A 25540-nucleotide genomic window follows, 5' to 3' on the forward strand; every position below is an offset into this window, starting at 1 on the left:
TGTCCTACTGAGGAAGAAATGGCTAGAAAGGGTTTTTGTTTGCCTGTTTGTTTTTAACTAAGAATTTTGATTATTTTGCTAGATTGCTTTGCTGATCCTGAGATTGCTACTTTTCTAGTCAATCAAGTTTAAAAAAAAAAATCTCCTTTGTAAAGTATTCTAAAACATCCAGGATAAAATACTTGAGGGACACAAGAGCTAACTAAAGTGGTGAAGCAAGCCATGTCACATACTAAAGAGCTTAGAAAAATTGTGAAATGGAATTCCAGGAATAAGTGACCATGGTTCTCACTGGAGGGTCTGGCAGAGCAATTGAGGATTAAGTAGCAGTTGTCTTCAGTCATTCTTCATTTTAAATCTGCTTCTGGACTCCATAATAAAGCACTACCACCAGTAACAACAACAAAAGCCAACTAATAATATTTCTATTGCTAGATTTAAAAGCAATAATATTATTGTTCATTCTTATGGTTCATAGGCATTTGATTTTTAATTAGAAAACAATATAGGGTTTAAAAGTAATGTAACTTTTCCTTCAGAAAAGGTGCACCAAATGTATAGTATAAATGATTCTTTCATTTCCCCTTTCAACAGTATTTTGAGTTAGTTCCACTTAGGTGCACTGAAAAGAGCATGTTTCCTTATCACACCCATTGTTGTACTTTTTTGAACATTTAAATAATATGGATGGCATTAGAGCAGATTATGCTAAGTGAAGCTAGCCAAGCCCTAAAAAACAAATGCCAAATGTCTTCTTTGATATAAGGAGAGTAACTAAGAACAGACTAGGGAAGAAGAGCACAAGAAGAAGACCAGCATTAAACAAGGATGAGAGGTGGGAGGGAAAGGAAGAGAGAAGGGAAATTGCATGGAAATGGAAGGAGACCCTCAGGGTTATACAAAATTACATACAAGAGGAAGTGAGGGGAAAGGGAAAAATAATACAAGGGGGAGGAATGAATTACAGTAGAGGGGGTAGAGAGAGAAGAGGGGAGGGGAGGGGAGGGGGGATAGTAGAGGATAGGAAAGGCAGCAGAATACAACAGACACGAGTATGTCAATAGGTAAATCAATGGAAGTGTAACTGATGTGATTCTGCAATCTGTATACGGGGTAAAAATGGGAGTTCATAACCCACTTGAATCAAAGTGTGAAATATGATATATCAAGAACTATGTAATGTTTTGAACAACCAACAATAAAAAAATAAATAAATAAATAATATGGATTTAAAAGAAACCTAATTGGAGATTGTAGACGACAACCCACAATATCACATCTGTAGTTCAAGAGGATACAATTCCTGAATAATTTATCTTTAATTTTACTGTCTTTTGTATTATAAGCATATTTTCTTTCAAAAAAACAATATTTTCAATGACACAATTACATAAAAATTGTATGATTGCTTAAGTAAAATGAATATACAATTACTTGTAAAGCATAAGAATGAATACTTATATTCTAACATTTTAAGAAGTTGAACATTGTAAGATACATGATATTTCTAAAAGATGGCAAATGAATTTTATTTCAGATAATAAAGTATACTTATGTAATCATAAAGATTTACAAGTGAAAACTATAGAACAAAACTCAAATAATTGAATCTTAAAACTTAGTCAATGTCCTATTTGATATCAGATGTATTATATTTTACTATTATAATGCCTGACATATGCAGAAAGTCTTTCCATGTTCAAATGTTTTATAAACACAATTACATTGAATCCTCATACCATACCCCAATTTAAGACAAGGAATTTGGGATTTGAGTAGGTACAGTTACCCTCATAAGGTCACATAGCTTGTAAAAGGCAGAACTGTAGATCCACATTGAACTATTGTATCAGTTCTGAAGTACAGTTTCTTCAAGGAGATGAATAACTTATTACACATTCTTTGGATACCCTTTAATTTAAACACTGGAAGCAGGAAAAAAAAAGAATACTCAAATGAGGTAAAAGTTCTTGATGAAACCTGTTTATTATGGACAACTTTTAACTATAGAAACAAATTAAATTGATAGTTTATAAACATTTATAAATCAAATGTCAACTCCTTGGATTTAAAAACTGTTGCCTTTGTCACATTTAATAATGGAAAAGAATTTCCTTCCCAAAAGCATATATTTAATAATAAAATCAGTGTAGGCCCTTTCCGATTGTTTTATTATCAAGTATATGTGAAGACATAACTTGCATTTGAAAAGTAATAATTGTGAGCCTTCTTAAGAATATTTCTCATAATTACTCCCCTTATCCACTGAAATTCGCACCTTAATCTCTTCCCTCTGCCACCTTTATTTTTTTTAAATTAATTTTACAGTCTTTCAGTTCATTCATAACCTCTTCAGAGATTCCTTCCCAATCGTCATGTGCATCTCTCCCTATCCCATGTGTCCAGTTATCACTTTATGTTTGTTTATAGTCAATTTTGATTAAGGTTTGGTTTCCCCACTAAACTTCAGAACTTCATCTGTTTTTGTTCAGCATTGGATACACCCATCAATAATATATTCAATAAATAAAAATATTATAATAAATAAATAAAATATTATAATAAATAATATAATATAATAATAAATTGTAAAATAAATAAATTACCCAGCATAATAAGACCTACCCATTGTAGCTGTTAAAGTACTTTTAATTTTTTAACTGTATTTTTTTACAAAGAAATTAAGGAACTTTTACTTTAGAAAGATTACATTATTCAATGTTTAAGAGGAATCACTGAATTAAATTTTGTTTAGTAATTTTTTTTTAATCTTTGGGTAACCTACAGTAAAGGTCTGGAGGCCCCTTATTAAACTGAAATGAGTCTACTGCAGAGCATTTTTTCCAACCTGAAATGTACTCAGCTGTTAGCAGACTCATCTAATACTGATACTGCTAACAGTAAGCAAATTTCCAATCCTAGTAAAGAAGGGGATTAAAGCAATAAATCGGATAATTGAAGAAGAGTTGACATGGTTTAGAAAGCAGTGGAGTCACATCTAACATGGAACTGGGATTCAAAGGAGGGAACTAAAACAAAAAGCATCTATGATCATCAGAGTTACCTGAATAACCCCACAGGTACAATAAGCATGATTATGTGTAGTCCCTGTTCAACTCCCAGTGAGTTCAAAGCCACTAGTTTTTCCTCTAACATTGGAGCAGATTATTGTTTCTTTAGCACCAGATGAAAGTTTAGCACCAGATGAAGTAACTAACATGTATTTACAGGTCATGATATATTAGAAATGTGCGTCTTTGAATACTAGAATCACATTCACTTTAGAAAGAGGTTCACACTTACATGAGTTATGAAAACTAAAGGCTCATATGAGATACCTACCTACCTACCTATTGGTCTGTCTCTTTCTTTTTCTCTGACCTTTCCCAACCTCCATCTTCTGCTCTCGCTCTCTCTCTCTCTCTCTCTCTCTCTGGAAAGGGTTAAATAGTGTATATAATTAAATCTGAACAAGATTGTACCGAGAGAAGTACATTACTATATGTATATGACAGTGTTTTCGAATTTCTACTTTACAAAATTTTAATTGAACTTTTCATATAATTTGTAAAACTCATCCTGTTTGGGACCTGAAGAGTCATTTGAAGTGTAAATACATTTTAAAAATGGTTTAAAGCTGATTTCTTCTTCCTTCACAACCTCCACCCAACTGTCTTAATTTTGCCCTCTTTAAATATATTTTGCATGTTTAACAGAAAGCTCCTGCTCACTGAGCGTTCCCAACTCTCTACTATTAATAGCATCATCATTTTCTTCATCCCTAAAGCTTAAACACTAGACTGTCCTGAACTGTTTTTATGGATCTGTGCACACTGTTTTCTTTCCTGGAATGCAGAGAATCTCTCTCACTCTCTTTTCTTCTACAAATTATTCTAAACCTAGAACAAACACTGGCTCTTCTTGGAAACTTTCCAGCACATCCACTTTTCTTCAGTGTTCTTTTTTGACTAATGATATTTTATTCTACACTTAAAATGCTTATTCACCTATATAAATTGTTTTTCACAATATGATTTTAATTTCCTTGAAGGAATAGATCATGTTTTAGATTTCTGAGCCATTTTCTTCCCTTTCTGCTCTTCAGATTTTCTTAAACCAATTGGCAAGGCTGGGATGATAAGTGGACTTGCTGATAGGCATTTGGACAGAAGCTAGACATGAGATTGAAATGGGTCAGTCACTAGGTAAAAATTCTTCAGTCCTGAATTCACCAAAAAATCCAAAAATAAGAGCACTATCATATATAGTTAGTACCTCTTTTTGGCAGATGTCTTCAAAAAAATAAAAAGAGGTGAAATGACATGCAAAAGAGAAAACCAAGATGACGTATAGGGGAAAATATAAGTGCTAAGGTATAAGTGTACACTTCTTACATTAAAAGTCAAAAGTAATACTATAGAACAGCCATCACATTTTTGACTATTGTATTTAAATTTTAAAAGAGACTTAATTAACAAATACATATCTAGTGGAGTTCAATAGAATGTTTCAAATAATATTCAAGATATGTTTTTAGCATACTATATTTAATGAATAGAAACTTTTTGTAGTCATTTTTCAGCATCTTGAATTTAATGTTTTCCTTTCTGCTGTGAGGAAGTTATCGTAGAACACTCTTCACTTTCCCCATCAAGTTTCTATCTGCTCATCCTGTGTTTCTTAGCTTAACTGTCTTTTTCTTCAGGAACCTCTCAACCTTCCTACTAAATTGGTCAAATTCCTTTGCTGACCTCTTTTTTATTTCTATATCTCATCTTCATAGCACTTGTCACAATATCAAATTTGCGTTTATATGTATGATTCCTTCCTCATTAATTATCAAGGAAGATTTATGTAGAGTTGGTTTTAAAACTACCTTAACTGTTTGGTAGAATTTACTAGGGAATCCATCAGGGCATGAAACTTTCCTTGTGAGAAGATTTTTAATGACAAATTCAATTTATTTAATACATAGTCTGTTTCTTATTGGGTGAATTTTGGTAGTTCATGTCTTTCAAAAAATTTGTACATGTATCTATTTTTACATTTATAGGCATAAAGCTATTCATATTATTTTCTTATTATCCTTTTAGAATCTATAAAATGTGTAGTTATGTGTCCCCACAACTTAAGCCTAATATTGGTATATATCTTCTCTCTCTTTATTATGATCTGTCTACTTTTTTAAAATTTTCTTTCTTCTGCTTATTTGGGTTTAATTTGTTCTTCTTTCTCTAGTTTCTTAAAATAGGAATTAAGGTCATTATCTTAAGACATTTCTTCACTTAAACATAGACATTTAGTTTTGTAAATTCCAAGTGATAGTCCAAAAAATCTAATTGTGCATTTATTTGTATTCATTTCAAAATATTTTCTAATTTCCTTTCTTATTTCTTCCTTGATTCCTGGATTATTTGGAAGTGTGTTCTTTAGATTTCTTCTTGTGCCTGTACCAATGTTTCCTCATGTTATTTGAAGCCTAAATGTTTTCAATTACTATGTCATGCTGACTGATTTCTTTCTTTATAAAATGACCATCTTCATCCTAGATAATATTCTTTGCTCTGAAACTTACTGTGTCTGAAATAAATATAGCTACTTCTCCTTTCATTTGACATGTATTAGCATAGTGTATCTTATTCTGTCCTTTTACTTTAACATACTTGTCCACATATGTATATGATATTTATGTGTATGTACAAGTGTATGTATAGTGTGTGTAATATAAGCAGCATATAATTGAGCCATGCTTTATTATGCAAACATTTCTGACTTCAGACAGGATTGTTCAGAACATTTACCTTAAATGTGGTTGTTGATCACCTCTGTCAAACTATGTAATCTTGCCATTTGTTTTCCAAAGACCTGTTGTTGGTTTTTAATTTTATTATGGTACAAAAGCATTTTTTACATACCTCATTTGTTCATTGTTCTTTTTTGTTTTGAGCTTTTTTTATTTGTTCTGGTTGCTTTTTGTTGTTGTTGTTTTGGTTTTTTAGGTTTTTGTCTTTTGGGCCTTTGGGGTTATTTCTTATTGGCTATAGCTACTTTGTTTTGCTGCTTTAATGGTTGCATTAAATAGCAACCATTACAGTAAAATAGCAACTGATTACAGCCTATGTCTAAATGACATACTCCACAATACACTTATTATTTTTGTTTCAACAGTTGGTTGTCAATGACATTAAAATAATAAGAACAATTTTTTATATATTTATCTATACAATTACTGTTTTTAATGTTCTTCATTTGTTTATGAAGCTCCATATTTTCATTTGGTATAATTTATTTTCTGCCTAAACAGTATCTGTTTAAATTATTTCGGCTTTTGTATGTTTAAAAATGCTCCTTTTTTAACAAACAGGGTTTCACTTTGTTTTCCAGTCTAGCCCCGAATTCTTGAGCTCAAGCATCCCTCCTGCCTTGGCCACCCAAGTGGCTGGGACTACAGACATCAGCTTCCATGCTTCATTTTTGAAGGATTTACTTCTCTTGATATAGCATTCTAGACTGACAGGGTGGTTGTTTTTTTTTTCCCCCTTCTCCTTTTAGTCTTTCTCCACTGTTGCCTTATTGTATTGTTCCAATGAGAAATCTGCTGTTATTTGTGTTTTCTGTATATAATGTATAAATTATCTGTATAAATCTGCTATTATCTGTATATAATGTAGCTTTTCCTTTGACTTCTTTATATGTTTTCTCTTTATCGTTTTCAATAATTCAATTGTGATGAATTTTAATTACTATAGTTTTCTTCATTTGTTGTTGATTGGGGTTCATTGAACTTATTGAGTCTATTATCTCATAGTTTACATTGAACTGGAAACTATCCAGCCGTTACTTCTTTTTTGTGTGTGCATTTCTTCCCATAATATGCCTTAGGACACTTGAAGTTGTCTCACTCCTCATAATGCTGTTTATTTTTTTAATTCTTTTTTCTCTCTGTTTCACTTTTAATAGTTTCTTTTGATGTCTTTAAGTTCACTGTTTTCTTTAATGTGTATTCATCCATTAATAAAGTACAGTGCATTTTTTCATTTCAAATATTATAATTTTTATTTCGAGATATTGAAGTTTGAGTAGTTGTCTCTTGAATATATACAATACAGTTGGCATAACAGTTCAGTGTCCTTGACTGCTAATTCTAAGATCTGTGCCAGTTCTAGGTTAGTTTCCATTGATTGATTATTCTCCTCACTACTGATCCTGTTTTCCTGCTTTTTTGCATCGCTGGTAACCATTAATTGGATGCCATACATTGTAAATTTCACCTTCTTGAGTGAAGTGTGTGTGTCTGTATTCCTATAAATTGTCCTGAGCTTTATTCTGGAATGTGGTTAAATTTCTTGGAAGCATTTGATCCTTTAGTTCTTGCTCTTATAATTTGTTAGGCAAGTCCCAAGTAGTAATCATTGTAGAGCTAATTATTCCCCAGTCCTTAGGCAAGATCGTCTCCACCTTATACCCTGTGAATTATGAGTGTCTTTGGTCAGTGTGGTGGGAACAGGCATTATTCATGACACTGAGTGCTGGACACTGTTCCCTGTAATTGGTTTGCATGATTCTTTTTCTAGCTTTGTGTGGTTTTTTTACTGTTTAGTACACCTCTGAATGTATGGTTGACCCCCTGCAGATCTTTGGCATTTATGTGCATATTCATTTCCTCTTTTCTCCCTTGCCAGCTAAGGCCACTCCCTCTCCCTCTCCTTTAGTACACTGTAATGCATATTTTATCCACTTGGACATTCAGCTGCATCTCTTTAATTTGGGGAGTCCTCCAAATTCTTTTGGATTCCTCTTCTGTGCACCATTTCCTGAAAAAACTCCATGTAGTATTCTGGGGCAATATTAGAGCTTACCTAGTTTGTTTTCTCTATCTCAAGGGCCACTGTTTTGCATAGCTACCCCTATCTTCAATGCCTTGAAGGTCACTGTTTCATGTGTTTTATGTTTTCTTTTGTTTGTGTATAGGGGGGATGCAGTTGCTAGGGAAGAGTAAATCCTGTCCCTATTAATCATTCAAAGAATTATATACATTATAATTGTAATTATACCAAAGAATTATATACATTAACACATCCAATTAATGTTATTGTAGATGTAGGACTTTCATATCAACAGCAGCAGGCTGAATCTCAACTACATATTTGGAAGAATAAGAGCTTTCTTTCACACACTAATAAAGTAGAGCAGTGTAAGCATAATATTTTTTCAAGAAAAACTGGATTGTAATCCAATAGATACAATAAATTTTAAGTTAATGAACATACTTTCCACCCTTTCCTCAACTTACCACTTTTAATTTTGTCTTTTTCTCCAGCCGTGCCTTACCTTATTTCTTCAACTTATTCTCCAGATCTTAACTTACACATCGCTTAAAAAAAAAAAAAAAAAACCTTTTCCTGACCCTCTAAAATAAGTAGATTCCCCAAACTGAATGTCCTTTCAGCACTCTGAATGTAGCGTATCATAATATTCATTATACTTTTTAGAAGTTGTTTGCCTGTTTTCCCTGATGGGTTCACAGTTTCTTGTTCATGGCTGTGACCTCACCATAATTATAATGTGTAATGCCTAGTAAGTCCTCTATTATTTTTGTTAACTGTTAAATACAAAAGAGCACTCCTGAAGTTCAGAAATATTGTACATTACTAGCTTTTGCTTTATATTTATTATAGTAATGAACAAAGCATAATTCTAAAGGATATGGTTATTTATGGTTTCTTTAAACTATGTTTAAAAGTAGGTAAAGCTGAAGAGTGCATTAATTATTATGATGTTGATATAAGAGACATATATATATGTATGTGTGTATATATATATGGATTTGTTTGTTTTGCTTTACAGGATGCAGAAGAATACACAGATTTGCCAGTAAGACACAATGAAGATCATATGAACAGTGAATTGGCAAAATGTCTTCCTGTTGAATTAAATCCCCATTCATTTGACAGCCCTCACACCAAAGCCCATCTCCTGCTTCAGGCGCACCTCAGTCGAGCCATGCTGCCCTGCCCAGATTATGACACTGACACCAAAACAGTCTTGGACCAAGCTCTCAGAGTATGTCAGGTATGAATGTCATTTAATATCTACATTTTCTTCTATCATTTTTGCCCTTTTTTGCCTGTTTTATGATAAAATGTGCTTGTGTTTAAAAATGTTTACTTAACATTGTTGAAAAACAGATGGTGGTGAATCAAATCAAGAATTTTCAAAGGTAAAGCAGATAGAAGTACATTCAGATAACAGTTTCCAACATCCATTCAGCTGTAATCTGTTAAAGGCAAGAACTTTTCTATGCACTGAGCATATCATAATTTACAAAACAGAGAAAAAGAGTCTCTGCTCCTGTAAATTTTCACTCAAGATGGAGAAGACTGGCCATTAAAAATATAAGTCAAGATGGGCACTGTGGTATATGCCTACAATCCTAACAACTCAAGAGGTTGAGGCAGGAAGATCACAAGTTGAAGGCCGGCCCAAGAAACTTAGGGGATGTAGCTCAGTGATAAAGAACTTATCTAACATGCTTGGGGCCTTGGGTTCAATGCCCAGTAGCACAAGGGAAAAAAAATTACATATGTATATGGAGAAAGAGTTTTAGATAGATAGGTGATGTATATGTATGTGTATCTCTATCTCACAGTGAAGAGAATATAGAGAAAGATGGAGAGTTCCATTTTGTACTGTTTTTTCATATGATATGTAAGGACTGGCTCACTAGTAAGATGACATTTAAGATAAGAATTAAAGGAAGAGAGAGAGCCCTGGGGCTTCTGGAAAGCTATATTACAAACACTGGGAGAAGCAAGTGCCAAGTCTCTTGTGTAGAAGTTACTTGGTATATTCAAGGAACATCAGAGAGACCACTGTAAAAAAGAGAGAGAAAGATGGTTAAAAATGAGGTCTGAGAGTATTAGGAGTACAAATTATAGAGGAAATGGAATCAAAGATGATTCCAGGGCTTTTCTACATTTTACAAGCAAACGTTAAAGTTCCTAAGTTTTAGCTATGGTGCTTGGTGTTCATTTGTATTTCTTGTAACTCCCCATACCTATGCAAACATTGACTTGTTAATGAACTCAGGGGTCAGAAATGCAGATCACATAGGGAGTTTATGAACCACGATAGGGATTTTAGAGTTTACTTTGAATGAAAGGGAATCCATTAGAGCATTGGCTCACTTGGGTTGTTAGTTATACCTATCAGTATTTCCCATAGTAGTTGAAACTGAGAAATTCTCAATTATTTATTCCTTCACTTGAAGATAACAATTAGGTTCATCATATGTTAACATAAATGTGATTTTTCATTAAAAATAACTGTGTTTGTAGGCAACAAAAAAATTAGAATTATGGAATTGTTTTATTCTTTGTAGATAACTTTAATAAAAGTCAACTGATTGATTTACCTTCTCTTGTCAACACAAAGTTCTATTACAAGATGTTATTTTACTTGAAGTATATGAAGAAAACTTGGCCTCACAGCAATACATAATTGTAAAAGCAAAGAATATTTTCATAGCCTTTTCAGAAAATTGTGAATATTCTTCTTTGATACTACCCAAAAACTTGATGAGTTTTATTTCTTGAAGTTTACCTGCAATGTGGAATCTGAAGCCATATCAATGAAATTTTCATACCTTCAATGCTCTTAGACTAGGCAAGAAATGATGGTGTTTGATCCAGATTAATATGGGTGAAACTGATGAGAATTGGTTGTATCCTTTTAAGGAGGACTAATAGACTCTGCTAATCAATAGGACAAAGGTTTTTAAAAGAAGTGAGAAACCAAAGATGATTCCAGGGCTTTTCTCCAGAAGAGCTAGAAGGAAGAAGCTGCTGTATAATAGATGATGATTATGGGAGATATAGGTTAAGTGAGGGAAGCACACTGATAGGATTCATATTATGAAGATTTTGTTTTTATACATTATACTTTTTTGAACATTTCTGGAATAAATAATTTTTAGAATTTCCAAAAGCCTTCAGGTATTTTTAAAAGTACAGTAAGTCTATCTGTGAAGATATGTGTACAAGTATGTACATTATGGCACCATTTGCAAAATTTAAAGCTTAGAAATAACATAAGTGTCTTTCAGGTTATAGAACACTACAAAATGTTACAATTCCTTTTATAAATTCTACATCTATATGGAATGCCTCTATACGTATGTAAAGATATACCTGAGAGAAGATCCAGAAGGGTTCCACCAAAAGATTATGTTTTTCTTAAATATTTGAAGCTTTATACTGAGCCTCTAACAATTCTGCTACTTAAAAATAACAATTTCATTTTTAAAAATTGGAAAATAAATATAGAACAGTAAACACAAGGCATCAGAAATTAGAAGGGAAGTAAGACTGTAACACAAACCTTTTGACACACTTTTATAACTCACACATGGTTTATTTCTCTAGGAAGATGATTTACCATTCCTTATTAGTCACATCTTGCAAGCAAAGGTTAAAGTTCCTAAGTTTTAGCTATGGTGCTGGGTGCTCATTTGTATTTCTTATAACTCCCCATAATATGCAAACATTGACTTGTTAATGAACTCTGGGGTCAGAAATGCTTGGGGAAAAGGTGTAAGAGGAAGTAAATTGCATACTCACAGAAATATTGGTTTTGTATTATAATCTGTTATGTATTTTACATGCAAAAGTTATGATGCATAATCAATTGACACATTTCTTTCATCAGACAATAGTAATTCAAAGTCTTATCTAATAAAGCACACTCTAAAGAAATCTTTCTAAATTTACCATCAGATAGAATTCACTTAGGTACTTTTAAGCTCTGTAAGATATTTTTATGTATGGTTTCTTTGGTTGATACTTATATTTCTTAAATATTTTTGATACGTCTAAGTAACATCTCAGAGAATATTTTCCTCCTTAATCATAAGAGTCATACACTTTATTGTAGATGATTTGGAAAAGCAAATACTAATTCATTCATAATAATTATTCTTCCCCAGAAATATGAGTCTTTTTTTCTTTTTAATGAATTTTTAAATTTTGTTTTAAATTCAAACTTTTTATTTGTTCAAATTAGCTATACATGGCTAGAATACATTTTGATACATCATACATAAATGGAGTATAACTTCTCATTCTTCTGGTTGTAGAGTTATACTGGTCATGTAATCATGTATGCACATAGGATAATAATGTCCAATTCATCCTACTATCCTTTCTACCCCTATACTCTCTCCCCTCCCTTCATTCCCCTATATCTAATCCAAACTATCTCTGCTCTTCTCCAGTTACCCCACCTCCTTATTGTGAATTAGCATCCACATATAAGAGAAAACATTCAGCCTTTGGTTCTTTGGGATTGGCCTATTTCACTTAGCATGATGTTCTCAAGCTCTATCCATGTACCTGCAAATGCCATAATTTCATTCTTCTTGAAGGCTGTGTAATAGTCCAACATATATTCATATATGTGTGTGTGTATACACACACACACACACACACACACCACAGTTTCTTTACCATTCATTTGTTGAAGGGCATCTAGGTTGGTTCCACAGTTTAGCTATTGTGAATTTAGCTGCTATAAATATTGATGTGGCTGCATTACTGTAGTATGCGGATTTTAAATCCTTTGGGTATATAGATCAAGGAGTGAGATACCTGGGTGAAATAGCGGTTCCATTCTGAGTTTTCTGAGGTATCTCCATACTGCTTTCCATATTGGTTGCACCAATTTGCAGTCCCACCAGTAAAGTAAGAGTGTTCCTTTTCCCTCACATTCTTGCCAATATTTATTGTTGTTTATATTCTTGATAGTTGCCACTATGACTAGAGTTAGATGGAATATCAGTGTAGTTTTGATTTGCATTTCTCTGATTGCTAGAGATGTTGTACATTTTTTCATATATTTGTTGATCAGCTGTATTTGTTCTTCTGTGAAGTGTCTGTTCTGTTCCTTAGATCAGTATCTGTTGATTGGATTATTTGGTGTGTGTTTTGTTAAGTTTTAAGTTCTTTATATATCCTGGAAATTGATATTCTGTCTGAGGTGCATACGGTAAAGATGTTCTCACATTCTGCAGGCTCTCTTTTCATGTTACTGATTGTTTCATTTGCTATGTAGAAACTTTTTAGTTTGATGACATCCCATTTATTGACTCTTGATTTTACTTCTTGCACTTTATGAGTCTTGTTAAGGAAGTCAGTTCCTAACACAACATGGTGGAGATTTTGGCCTACTTTTTCTACTATTAGGCCCATGGTCTCTGTTCTAGTGCCTAAGTCCTTGTTCAACTTAAGTTTTGTTCAGGATGAGAGATAGGCATTTAATTTCATTTTATTACATATGGATCTCCAGATTTCCCAGCACCATTTGTCAAAGAGGCTATCTTTTTTCCAAAATGTTTTTGGTGCCTTTGTCTAGTATGAGATAACTGTATTTATGTGAGTTTGTCTCTGTGTCTTCTATTCTCTACCATTGGTCTACATATCTATTTTGGTGCCAATGCCATGCCATTTTTGTTACAATTACTCTGTAATATAGTTTAAGATCTGTTATTGTGCTGCCTTCTGCTTCACTCTTCTCACTAAGGATTGCTTTGGCTGTTCTGGGTCTCTTATTTTTCCAAATCAATTTCATGATTGCTTTTTCTGTTTCTGTGAATAATAGCATTGGACTTTTAATAGGAATCGCATTAAATCTGTTTAACACTTCTGGTAGTATGGCCATTTTAACAATGTTAATTCTGCCTATCCAAGAACATGGGAGATCTTTCTATCTTCTAAAATCTTTTTCAACTTCTTTCTTTAGTGTCCTATAATTTTCATTGTAAATGTCTTTCAGCTCTTTAGTGAGATTGAATCCCAGGTATTTTTTTAAGCTATTGTGAATGGGGTAGTTTTCATAATTTCTCTTTCAGTGTATTCATCACTGATGTATAGGAACGCATTTGATTTATGAATGTTAATTTTATATCCTGCTATTTAGCTGAATTCATTTATTATTCTAGATGTTTTCTGGTGGAATTTTTGGAGTCTTCTAAATATAGAATCATGTTATCTGCAAATACTGATAGTTTTGAGTTCTTTTCCTATTTGTATCCCTTTATAAATTCAAACTTTTTAAAATAATTTTATTTATGAAAAGTTCATAAAATACTGCAAAAATATTTCCATATACCCTTTATCTAGCTTCCTAATGTTAATATTTTATTTCAGTACTGATCCAATCCTATCACCTACTTACTTACTTAATTCAAATTTTGTCAGAATGAATTTTATCCTGCCAATGCCCTTTCTCCCTTCCAAGATCCAATCCAGGATCTCATGTTGCATTTAGCTGACATATTTCCTTAGTGTCTTTGTCTTTCTTGGCACTTTTGAAGAGGACTGGACAGTTATTTTGTAGCTTATTCCACAGTTTAGACTTGCCTGATGTTTCCTCATAATTACATACGATTTTTTTTTTCCAGGGCAAGAACACCACAACAGTGATGTCTTGCTTCTTAGTGTAGCTTATCAGGAGGCTCATGACAGCAATGTGTCCATTACTGGTGATAACTTTACACACTTGCATCTGCAAGTTTTCTCCACTACAAAGCTACTTTTCTTTCTTTTTATAATTAATTAATAAGTTTCTTGTGGAAAAAATCTCTGAGCTTATATAAATATCCTGTTGCTTGTCATATTTTCCTATGTTATTTTCAGTATTCATTGGTGATGTTTTCCTGAAACAATTACCACTATTGGGATTTCCTATTTTTGTCATTCCTGAAATTGCACTATAAAGGTGCACAAATTTCTTCCACATTTATTTACTTTATTCAGTTACATAACTATAGAATCATAGATGTTTGTTTTATCCTATTGGTTAAACTGCCTTGCTATCATTTTTATTTTGCTTCTCAAATTGTCTCAGATTAAAATTTTCTGTGAAGACTGATTGGTAGTTCTAATTTTGTGCCTTTGTTCTCATTTAGATACATGGGTACTCTTAGTCATAGAAAGTATTGGCTCAGCAGTTTTCCAAGATACAGCCCTCCTAGCAATTGAAAATTATACTACTGTGTTCATGGGACAGCAACCTGTCCTTTATGGATGGAACTTGGTACACCACCTCTATAATTTTCCTCTGCTGTCATTTTACTATGAAACCTTAGGCAGATCACTTAAACCCTGATGTCTGAGTTAAAATAATATCTTACAAGCATGAAGCATTATTAATTATTACAAAGTAAAACAATAACTTGGGAACTTGAGTAAATAAATCTTAGGATTCTCATGCTTAGTAGGTTTTCTATTTCCTTACTGTGTCATAGTGACTTAACATTAAAAATATTTTTATTCCCTTTATTTTATAGATGCATATCTTTTATTTGAGTCTCCATCTAGATTATATACTATAGATTTGAAAACCCATGTTCTAAGCAATCTTACACAAAAGGAGAACATAGTTACATTAGTAGAATTTCTCCTGGCTTGAAGTCAGGGTGTACAGTATAGCATTGTCTTTGTGTCTTCTATTTCATTTCAAATTATGTATCAGTATTTATGTCAAATAAAAAGTTACTCTACTTATCTTAATTTTTTGATTTGCTTAGAATGTTCTAATTTTGTAAAGTGCATAATTATGGAATTGATTATCCTTGCCCTCCACCTTTATCCTCTTGTGTGTTTTTTTTTGTTGTTGTTGTTGTTGTTGTTGTTTTGTTCCTTTTAGAATATGATAATAGAGTGTTTTTGGTTTTGTTTTTTGTTTTGGATACCGGGGAGTGAACCCAGAGCTACTTAACAACTGAGCCATGTCCCCAGCCCTTTATAACATTTTTATTTAGAGACAGGATCTTGCTGAGTTGCTTAGGGCCTAACTAAGTTGCAGAGGTTGGTGATCCTCCTGCCTCAGCCTCCCAAGCTACTGGAATTACAAGTGTGTGCAGGAGAGTATATTTTGACATATTATACATACATGGAATATAACTTAGGATCCCATTCTTCAAGTTGTACATGATATGGAGTTTCAGTTGACTGATAACCTCTTCTTGATCGTGATCACTGTAAAATGTTACAAATGATGTAATATCCTTTCTTTGCTGGATTTACCAAAGAAGGACCTTAAGGAACATTACAAATAGAAAGTATCAGAAATTAAAGTGACTTACCAAATTTTCCAAATTTAATGACAAAACCATAGCTCTAAACCATAAAGTGTCTGATGTTTTGAGTAACTCTCTGCCTCACACTGTTTTTGTCAAGATACAAATAAATTGGTGTTTGGAGGAATTTACCAACTCTCTTCAAGGTGATTTGTTGAGGCAGTTTATGCTGAAACCAAATGGAGATTCCAGTATCTTTATTACTGCTTTAACATTTCTGATCCTTTCTAAGAAGTACCACGAAACTTTTAAGTTAAAATCATCTTCATTTATCTAAATATAATATTAAGCCAACATAAGAATACATGCTTGTGACTTAGTTACTCCCCACATCTCCTGCATGGTATTTACTTCCCAGGTTGAGCTGGGGATGTACCTCAGTGGCAGAATTCTTGCCTAGCATGCACAATGCCCAGAGTTCATTCCCCAGCACTAGGGCAGGGGGAAAAATTTAAATGCCCCAGTAATGCAGCTTTCAAATGCTTAATATAAACAGAGAAATTGTGGTTCATGAAGTTTACTCAGTGTAAGAATCATAAGGCTATATGATTCAAAGTATAATTGTGTTCTCAATTAATTCAGGAATAGTAGAGGCAGCTAAAGTTATCAATCCTGGGCCCTACATTTTAATAGATCAAAACATTTGAGTATATTTTAACATTTATTTTGGAAAATTTTAGAAGTAATACACTTACAGGCTACAAGGTTCTGGGCACAGTGATGCATTCCTATAATCCAAGCAGCTCAGGAAACTGGGGCAGGAGGATCAGAAGTTCAAAGCTAACCTCAGCAACTTAGCAAGGCCCTAAGCAACTCAGGAGATCCTGCCTCTAAATAAAATATAAAAAAAGGGCTGAGGATGTGGCTTAATGGTTAAGTGCTGCTGTGTTTAATCCCCAGTACCAAAAGTAAATAAATAAATAAATACTACAAGATAATGTTGTTAGTTCACGAAAGGGGAACAAACATTTGTATACATACACACACAAAGAAATATGACATTGTACACTGATTATAAAGATCTCTATAAATCTATGCTTCCAGACTTAAATTGGAATTAATGTATGTTAAATACCAAATTTTGTGCTGAGCACAGTAGTATACACTTGTAATCCTAGCTACTCAGTAGAGTGAGGCAATGGGATCACAAGTTTGTACCAGCCTGGGCAACATAGCAAAAAAACCATCTCAAAATAAAAAATAAATTAGAAGGGATGGAATGTAATTCAGTGTTATTGTACTTGCCTAGCATGCTCAAGGCCATGGGTTCAATTCCTAGTACTGCTTAAAAAAAAAAAAAATGGAGAACTAACTGTACCCCATCCTGTACCCCTACCAAATATATCATTATTTAATAATGACCTATAAAGCAGAACTCCATAATAGTGATGGTGGCAGCGGTAAAAATTTATGGAGGGCTTTCTTTGTACCAGGTTTTGTTGTACTTACTTTGCATTGTATTGGCTCATTTGCTTTCATTGTCTAATGATATAGTATAATAATTATCCTCACTTCACAAAATCATATCAAAACTGCCTTTATCACAGACTAAATATATTATAAAAGTATATTTCACTGGGTTCTTTTTGTTCTATAAAGATGAATTTAAAATCTGTACTTGCGGTCCAGTGAGAATTTATTTTAAAATGTGAGAATTTCACAAAAGTTTCTGTTGTTTTTCTCTTCAAGCAAGAATTCTCACTAGACCATGAATATTTTTTAATTAATTCTTTCTTTTTAATGTATACTAAATCACCTCCCTTAATTACTCTGGTTCCCTTTTCAACAGACTGCCTATAATTACTTTAACCAGTTTCTAAGAGGGACTTGTTAATATGATTGAATATTTGTAACTGCTTTAATTATATCACTCTACAGTGTCCAGTTGATATGCTGTTTGCCTTTTTTTTTTTTTTTGGTTCAGCTGCTTATGATACTTCTCAAGTTTTTATGTTTTGCTAAACAGATGAAGAAATTAACCACTTATTTGCTTGCTCATATTCTCAGCTACAATAATTGAAAATAATGAGAGAAATATCAGATTGCTGATATAACTTGTAGGGAAGAGGAGGAATGCCATCCTAATTATAACAGAACCCTATAGTAAAAAGTACATGCACATAAGTTTACTATTACACACACATACATGCAATTTTTCCTCTTTCATTTTAAGCTTTGCCTTCTCTGCTTAGGTTAAGGTCTTGGTGTCCTATATCTAATTGCCATTACCTCTGATTGGAGGGGAGGCTCCCCTGGATGAATCCTTTGTCCATCCACTGGTCATTTTGTTGTTGTTGTTATTGTTGTTCATTTTTCTTCCACTGGTACTTTTTGAAAATTTTTAGACTAAGCAGCAATAGGTAACTCAGAAGTTCCTTATTCCAAGATATAGAAGTCTAAATTCCCCAAATATTTACTATTGAGGACAAATGTAATGTTCTACCTTCTGTCTACCATGACACATGTTAATAGAAATTAAATTCATGTTCCATTGTCCTAAGGAAATATGCAAAGGTCAACCAGGCAAATGCCTTGAAAATATTATAGTGACTCTGTGTCTGAAAAGAACACTTTTAAGAAGGTGTTCTTGTGGCTGTTTTCAATGTTTCATAGATTCTTTTATCTAACTTTAAATAGGAATTTTGGCTTTACATTATTTTCCTTTACATCAAATCTTTTTGAAGTACTGAGTTTCTAGCCTGTGTTTTCTTTCACATGTATGATAATAAAAGTGAATTTAATTTCAAAATGGGCTTTTTCAATTGTTATAAATATGCTATCAAAAAAAACTATGATCAACTGCATAAATAGAGGAAGGGGAAAAATATGAATTAGAGTGGTATAACTTCCTCCATTTAGAGAGCTTCTGAAATTTGCAAAATAGATCTTTTAAAATTTATTGGCAGAGTTTTTTTTAGTCTAAATTTCAAAATAGTACTTTGACATTCTTATTCCTATAACAACATCTAATAAATTTAAAATATTACATTTCACATAGCCAATATTATATTTTTCTGTACTCTCTATAATTATAGAGATACATAAGATATATGTATGTGCACATGTTATGTACACATATCAGAGTCGGAGAAGAGGAAAGTAAAGGACACAGAAACAGTTTTCCAGCCCTGGGTTTGGTCCCCAGCAGCACCAAAACAACAACAACAACAACAAAAAAAAAAAAGATGGGTAAATTCAAAAAAAAAAGCCTTTTAATGGAGGATACTATAAGATAGGTCTATGTCTCATTAACAAATGCTTCCCATGTATAGCAGATTAAGAAGCACAGAAATATTTGATGATGCCAGGAAGTGGAACTGCTATGGAGCAGGGCTCAGGTAACCTTTTAGGAATATTTACCTATGTGTGCACTAAGCATAGGTCCAGTGGATTGGCAGTGTATTGAAGCATGTCAGTTTTAGAATTGCAGAGTCAAATGCAGTTAGCAGTGAAAATAGTCCTAAGGTAATATCAAATTTAACAAAAGAAGTACTTAGTCAAATCCTTAATCCAATACTTGCAAGAAATGTTTTGATACAGCAAATGACAGGTAATCTTCAGTATTACTCTTAGTAAAATTCTGTGAAATTTTTAAATGTTTATAATTAAACCAAATGAAAACAAAGGTTAGTGTAGCATAACAGGCTTTAGAAAGCTTCTTCAAATCATTCTGCTAAAAAGACAGGTAGATTATCAGTCAATAACATGTCTATCATGACATGTTTCAAAGAATATCAATAGTGTGAACATACATTTGGAGGTTTTGTGTCACCTAAGATATCCTGGAAACTTTTCAATACCTGTAGCATCACTATTAAATGAGTTTGGCACAGTGCTTGGCATATAGTAGATATCAGTATCAGAATGAAATAAATATTTCACTTTTTCCTTTCTAGTTTTTTCATAAGAAAAATTTGGAAAAGATAGATTTATTCTATGTATATAGATTCCCACTTACTTTAAGATTTTCTACCAAATCTGAATTGTCTACCAATAAATGTAGTCTCTGTTATAAATATTTGTGTAGTGTTATCAAATTCCTAAAGAGCATAGTGAACTCTAATCTGGCTGCTCTCCTGGCCAGATTTCCAGAAGCTAAGATCTTGCCATAAAAACCTGATGACGTTTTATTAATGGGTATTTAAAAGCAAATAGTTTTAAGAAATGAGCTTACTCTTGAATGATTTACAAAGATTCACACAGTGGTGGAGAAAAGTAATCCTGGATAGTCAAAGGTACAGTTTAACTCCAAAGGATAATGACCAGAACACCCCCTAAAACAAAGCACCATTCCCCACTAGGGAAGCAGCACTGAGCTGGTGTATTTAGCATGTCCAAAACTAACACAAATGTGTGTATTTTGCAGTATTAAACACCTTTACTTACTCTTGTGGATTTACAAGCAATCTCCCTTCAAGGACTATAATATAATTTGGGAGGCTATTTTCTCGTGGGTGACTTTACCTGTAAGCTTTTGTATGACAATTCGATGATGGTTTATTGATGATATGATGCTATTATGAAGGATCATTCTCCCCGAAGCTCCTCTCTGCATACCCACATAACAACCCTTTTCCCGGTTGGGGCTGTAGGAAATGAGTAATGCTTAACCCATTTGTGTGATCAATTCACTTAAGCAGCTACTGTGAAATGTTAATCACAACTTTAATTTGTACTGCATTAGCATTTTGATTAACTTGTAGGCTTGCTAGCACACTTGAAGCGCTTTTACTCATAGTTACAGCTCGGAAATGACTTTTTGATTAATTAAGTTTGTTAGACAGCAGCTGAGCTTCCTGAATGCTAACCTTCTGGGGGTAAAAGTTCAGGAGAAAGTTACTATGAACAACTGTTGCTATTGGAAAAGATTCTTATAAATGTACTTACAGCATTTTAATTATTGACAAAATATTGTATCATTACTTGTAACTGACCTGAACCTTTAAAAGAGTGTGCCTTTCTGTCAAGAAAGATTTTTTTAGGTCTTCCCAACACTGTAAAACTTTGGGGAGCTCTTGAGGTAAATAATGCATTTGCTAGCAGATGTCTGACAACTAATGTTTTAACAAGCTGCCTAGGATAAATTTCCATAGTTATGTTATTGTTTTGTAATGAACATTTAATTTGAGAATAGTTTTAGATTTCCAGGAAAGTGGCAAAAATATAGAGTTCCCGTATACCTAGAACCTGCTTTTCCTCTAGTGTTAATAGCATATATACATTAATAAGCTATTTTTGCTATCAACAAAAGTGCATATTCATTCATAACTCTCTAATTTTATTTCATATCTTTTCTGTACTCAAAAATTTCATTTAGAATACCACATTACTTAACTGTATTCTTCATGTCTCCTTAGACTCCTCTTATCTTGGCTGTGACAGTTTCTCATACTTTGTTGTTGTTCCATTAATAACCACTTGATTTTTATAAATCAATGCAATTTTCTTCTCATTCTGGACTAACTAAATCTTTATTTTAAATCTGATAACAGTATATTATCTTCATATCATTTAACCTGAATAGAATTAGCAACATCACCAGCCATTTTAACATTCATCATGATATGATTTTCCTGTGCTGTTGCAGTGCCTGTACAATCACTGGCGACATCAAGATGACTCCAAGAGATACAGGGGGCACGGGTCCCTGGAGGAGGAGGGAGGATCAAGAGAAGAGGAAAAGAGGGTACAAGTCTATAGAATGTGCCCACTATGTAGAAAAAGTCTAGAACATTATCTGTCCAGCTCCACTCATGCATCCTACAGCCAGAATCTTGACAACACTGAGGGTTAAACTGACAGATTTCTCAAATTGAACTTTAGATTTTAGGAGAAATTTTTAATAATAAATCTTAGAGCCAGATCTATTACTATACCTTTTTATGGTATCATTTTTCTTCTAATGATATCATTTTTTCTTTTAATAGCCTAGGTCAGTGATTCAGTTATCTTACAAAGAAGCTGACTTAATTTGATCACAGTACTCAATTTTCCTCTTCCTACCCTTGAATTATTTAACTTCAGAATTCAAGCGTGTCCAAAAGGTATATGCCTAAAGATCAAATATTTAGATGAAGTTATAACCAATGGTAGATTAAAATTAATTTTTAAATTTTATGTGTTTAAAACTTATGTTAACATAAGTTTTAAATTCACTCACAGAGATAATAATTAAATAAATACATAATTTTATCTGCAGTTTGTATTTTCAGCTATGTAAACAAAAGAGAATCAGACGTAAGCCATCTCAAATCCTTTTTGAAACAAGACAGGGTGCAAGTCAGCAGAAGTAATGGGTTATTGTGCAGTGAGCATAGATCTGAGAGCAATCCTTAACTCCATCCCATTATTTTTTTACCAGAGGGTTGACATAGTGAGTTTCAGTTTCCCTGTCTGTGGAAAGCAGGTAATACTGATGCCTGCCTCATAGTTGGTATTGTTAAGGATTAAACTATAGCCATTTGTGAAAGTGTTTTATACTATATATTACTGTACAAATATTTTCATTATATTATATATACATACTGTCTACACAGTCTGGACTTTATATAATTCACCATTTGAATCTTTTCACAATAATTGCATGAGATTCATAATACTTGATATAAAATGGAGAGATATTGTCAAACTTAAAATATTAGTTGTTTAAAGTATAATTGGCAATTGCTAAGACCAAGATTGATGAGCTTAGGGAATTCTTGAAATGGATTCAAAATAAATGTTGAGGACATAAAATGTACCCAAGTCAAAAAGCACACCTTGACTTTAGGAGCCTCACACCCAAAACATATTTCCTTCTAGAGATTGTTCATTTTCTAAGTTCTCACTGTTTTAAGCTTTTTCTTCTTGTTTGTTTTTGCCATTGCTGTTTTGTTTTGCTTTACCCTTGTATATAACCAAGTACTTCAGAAGCTCTTGTACTTCCCATATGGGGAGGAGTTCTAGCAAGAGTATACTGTCTCTTTTTATTTTTTGCCTCCTTCTTTCACCTTATCCTTCTTTCTCTCCTCCCTTCTCTTGTTCTCTTGCTGAAATAGAGACAGATACACACACCATCTTCATTTCACCTTTCTCTCTGAAACTCTTGAGTTGGCTGATTCTTCTTACTCCCCACAGTAAGAGTAGACCTCCCTGGGTCTCTCCAACCACTTCCTTCTCAGATTCCTGCTTCTTCCATCTATGTTGTTTTTAATTTTCATTGTACATAAGATTTGTTTTCAAGGGTCTCTCAATCTCTAGATCTCTTTCCCCACCTTCCTTAAGCACCAGTTAATAGCCTTCAGCTCTCCATCTTCGGTTCCATCGTAGTAGCTTAAACAAATAACCTTATGTATATCATAATGATATACATCCCAAACTCCTTTACTCTTATCTCTGTTATATCCAAACCACTTAAACCTCCACCTTTGTGATATCATCTTCCAAGTCACCTCTTTGGCTGCAGCATTTTTGTCAATCAACTTGACTAAACATTTCTGATACTATGACCTGGGATCTCTTCTCTCCTTCCTGATCCCTCAGTTTATTCCTCAGTCCCATATAACCTCACTTGCCACCTAAATAGCATCAGTCCCAAAGTTAGCCATTTTAACAATAATGCCAGGATTCCCTAAAAGATCTTACCTCCCTGGGTAACACCTGAATTCTCTGCTTTCACACCCAAATTATTCATTATTGTAAACAACCACAGGGCACTGCTAATTTTTGCTACTATAGAGTCGTTGAAACTCACAGCTCTAGTTTTGTTTTGTTGTTTTCCACATCTTTCATTCTACCAGTAATTATTCCCAACATTTTTCTTTCTCACAGAGGAAGATATCACCTCCAATTTACAGAGATTACTGAAACCCTCTGGCATCAGTCATCAGTTTCTGGACCTCAGAAACCCTCATCTTCTGAACTCAGGAGGGTTTTTTCCTCCATACAGCTAATTTTATATTTAGTATATTCTACCCCTGATCTTAAGGATATATAGCCCACCTAAAATGATAGAAAGCAAACTTCATAAAAACAAATAATTATATAGTATGAGTGTATTGGTATTTAATCACTGAAAGAGTAAAGCTTGGACAGAAGACAAACCTTAAAAAGTACCTAGTCCAATTATATTTTTCAGATGAGGAAAATAAATTCCAGGAGTTAAGGGATTTGCCCAAGGTTTCACAGTAAAATTAGAGGCACGGAACTCGAAACTGTCATTCTAAGTCTCTTTGAAGTGTACCACACACCACCTTCAAATCAATGTCAGATATTCATGAAATATACTATTGTTTACACTTTATCCAAACTTTAAAAAGTTGGCCTTCCATTTTCTTCAATTCCATATCTGCAGATTCAATCAATGGTACATTAAAAATGTAAAGGAAAGAAATTGTATCTGTACTGAATATGTACAGCATATTTTTCTCATCATATTTCCTAAACAATTCAGTATAACATCTAATTGCATAATGTTTACATTTTATTTGATATTGTAAGTAATCTAGAGAGAATTTAAAGCATACAAGAAGACACATACAAATTCTCTACTTTAAATAAGAGATTGACCATCTATGAATTTTGGTATCTGCCAGGGTCCTACAACCAATCCCTCATATATACTAAGGGATGACCGACTATATTTACTTTAAATATACTGTGTTGTCAGGAAAACTTCTCAAAGTTTCATTGTTACAGCTATACCCATTTCTCATAAAATCTATAATTCTAGTTTATAACCCCATTTAAATTCTACACACCTTCCACATTACCCAGAACGTTGTTAAAGTAAATCCTTTGGATTGAATTTTAATACCACTTGCCAGAATTATGCAGGCTTAGACATGTTTCTTTACCTCTTTTAGCCACAATTTCTCCATCTGTGAAATAGGCTTAAATTCAGTATCTTACATAAAACATTTTACAGAATTTTTGGCAAATAGTAGACACTTAACAAATGTCTGTTCTTGGCCTTGAGAGTCCTTAGATATCCTCCTCCATTATTCTTTCCTATCTTTCCAGATCTCCTGGTAACCTCAATTCTACTATCTCTACCTCTGCCACAGACAGGGTTGCTCATATAACTCTTTGACAGGATTTCAGAGTCCAGAGCTCCAGTCTGTACTTTCTCCACAGCTCATTTTCACCTGAACTTCTTACCTGGCTTCATAGTAGCAACCCAGTTAAAATGTGTTCAAGACCAAACTCATCACCTCCTTTTCAACCCACCCCTCATCAGCAAATGACAATAACCCCACTGTTTCTAGTAATAATGATTAGGGTTTTCTTTTGTTACATTGTAATTTTATAAGTGCATAGTGTACTAGAAATCACATTTCCACTGTGCCATGACTGGGTATGAGAAATTGTTTTGAATCAGCGATCAATTGAAATTGCTTCCACTGTGGTAGAAGGTCTTATGCAGTC

General features: G+C 33.2%; 1 protein-coding gene across 2 annotated transcripts in view; it reads left to right on the forward strand.

Moving 5' to 3' along the window:
* Positions 1-25540, forward strand: part of Ascc3 (activating signal cointegrator 1 complex subunit 3) — a 348955-nt gene that overhangs the window by 308494 nt on the left and 14921 nt on the right. For both annotated transcript variants that reach the window (XM_077801715.1, XM_077801716.1), the window contains exon 37: positions 8848-9072. In XM_077801715.1, coding sequence (XP_077657841.1) covers positions 8848-9072 — 225 coding nt within the window. The remainder of the gene's footprint in view (positions 1-8847; positions 9073-25540) is intronic.

This window comes from Urocitellus parryii, chromosome 8 (assembly GCF_045843805.1).
Source record: "Urocitellus parryii isolate mUroPar1 chromosome 8, mUroPar1.hap1, whole genome shotgun sequence".
NCBI classification, from domain to species: Eukaryota; Metazoa; Chordata; class Mammalia; order Rodentia; family Sciuridae; genus Urocitellus; species Urocitellus parryii.